The sequence below is a fragment of the Anneissia japonica genome, unplaced genomic scaffold (assembly GCF_011630105.1).
Source record: "Anneissia japonica isolate Jap-2015-1 unplaced genomic scaffold, ASM1163010v1 scaffold78344_len2372_cov120, whole genome shotgun sequence".
Lineage (NCBI taxonomy): Eukaryota > Metazoa > Echinodermata > Crinoidea > Comatulida > Comatulidae > Anneissia > Anneissia japonica.
Window position 1 is genome coordinate 209 of NW_022746596.1, and position 2,172 is coordinate 2,380.

The 2,172-nt window shown below is 36.6% G+C and overlaps 1 protein-coding gene across 1 annotated transcript; it reads left to right on the forward strand.

The window, feature by feature from the left end:
* Positions 1-312: 312 nt before the first annotated feature.
* On the forward strand, positions 313-1,926 carry LOC117120259 (polypeptide N-acetylgalactosaminyltransferase 1-like; the record flags this gene model as incomplete). The annotated part of the gene is made up of 3 exons (XM_033265275.1): positions 313-436; positions 972-1,152; positions 1,684-1,926. Coding segments are annotated over exons 1-3 (532 nt in total), but the record flags the coding sequence as incomplete, so codon positions are not given.
* Between the last annotated feature and the right edge of the window lie 246 nt (positions 1,927-2,172).

Genomic DNA, 2,172 nt, shown 5'->3' on the forward strand with positions numbered 1-2,172 from the left:
CAGCAGCTTCATATGTCGCAACTCTCTTTATATAGGAACTCTAACCATAACCATACTGTACCTCCACCAGCTGGGAAAGTAATTAAATATGCATGATACTAATTTTATATTTCAAAAATTGTTTGGAGTATATGATCCCTTTCCATGATAGATTACATTCACAGGGTGCCCCTAAGCCAAAATTTCAAAAAATGGATAAATTGTGTTTTTCTGAAACACGACAGACTGTGTAGATTGCTGGTTTCAATGTAAAAATGTAAGATTATATATTTGAATCACAGAAAATCACAAATTTATTGATGAGATTTTATTTTTCAGGTCACCAACAATGGCTGGAGGTCTTTTTGCAATTGATAAGAGTTACTTTGAGGAGATAGGAACTTATGATTCTGGAATGGATGTTTGGGGAGGAGAGAACCTAGAAATTTCATTTAGGGTGAGATTTATTGTGCTATAGCACAGGTGGTTTTAAGTTGGGGGTGGGGTGTTAGGGGTCAGGCTGGCCTGGACAATTTTAACCCAAAGTAACGATCCTTGTTATCTAAGTACTATTTTAAATGTTAAGGCACTTGAATATGTGCATGCATAATTTATCAACGCAGTTTTTGCACAGCGGTTGCAGGTCAGCTTCTGTAAACATGAAGTCAGGGGTTCGATCCCTTGCTTGTGTCTTTGGGCAAGGCACTTTACCTACAGTTGTCTTTCTGCGCCCAGGAGGACAAGTGGGAACCTGGTAGGTTTAAACACAAAATGCGCTGATTACTTTCTGCAATATAACAAATTTCTTCCGATGGAGCTGAGTATGGGTTCAATATGTGTTTGATCCAATGACCAGGGTTAATATTGGGATGGCTTTGTTGGAATTAAGTGCTATATGATTTGTAGCACAAGTACTAATAATTTCACATCCAACTGTAGAGGGTGACAGATCAATTTTATCAAAGCACAAAACTTCTATTCTCTGTTTTCAGATATGGATGTGTGGAGGTGTATTGGAAATAGTTACTTGTTCACATGTTGGACATGTGTTCAGAAAATCTACCCCTTATACGTTCCCTGGAGGCACTGGTAAAATTATTAATCGTAATAATCAGAGACTAGCAGAGGTGTGGATGGATCAATATAAAAACTTTTATTATAAAATGAATCCAGGTAATTATAGAAGAAGTCATTTTAAGGCAATTTAAGGCAATCTGCCCTTAATGCCCGACGGACGTTGGACGATTCTATGAAGAACGCAGCATCACAATGCGCATGCAACAGATTGTTTTTAATGTTGATACGTTCAGACTGCCTTCGAAAATTAGCAGACAGCGTCATGTTGTCTAGAAGTCACGGGGAGTAGAGTTGGTTCTCTGGCTGATGGTTGCAGTGTGTATCCATCTTAACACTACAGCCAATGTCTATTAAGGGAACAATTTTATTAAGGGAACACCCCTATTAAAAAGTCAGCAGCGCCACTTTCTGACCATGCCAAAACTTCTTTTAATGTATTTTTAATTCTAACACAACAAATACACTTTAGGAAAACTGCATGTTCTTTCTGGGCAATTTTTGACTTACGGTATGGCTTGGTAATTTGACCAATAGAGAATTCTCTTTATACTAAATAGTTTTTTTTTGTATATGGTTAAACAAATTGAATGATAGACCGATTACATCAAAACTTTTTTTCATTTTCAGGTGTTCGTAAAACAGAATATGGAGATGTTACATTCCGAAGAGAATTAAGAAATAAACTAAAATGTAAATCATTTGATTGGTTCTTGGAAAATATTTACCAAGAATCACAATTCCGACTGAATGTACAGATGATTGGTGAGGTAAGCAATGACTATTATTATTGTTTCCTATGCTGTAAAGGAATAAGAACCTTTGCAATCCGTCTGTGCATCTGTGACACGGACGTCATGAAGTTCGTCAAAAGTTTGCAAACTAGCGAACTTGAATTTATGAACATAAAAACGTATGAACTTTTGCATACATGTAGTATTGGTCATGTAATTGTACCTTGTTGCTTGAAAACACTATTGGATACACAAGAACTGTATCCCCACCCCACCTTTTATCCAAGACTCAGAATAATCTGTCGTCAATGGTAGAGTCGATTATTTTGATAGGAGCCAAATCCAGTTATTTGACCTTTACAATTGATAATTAGACTCTAGGGAA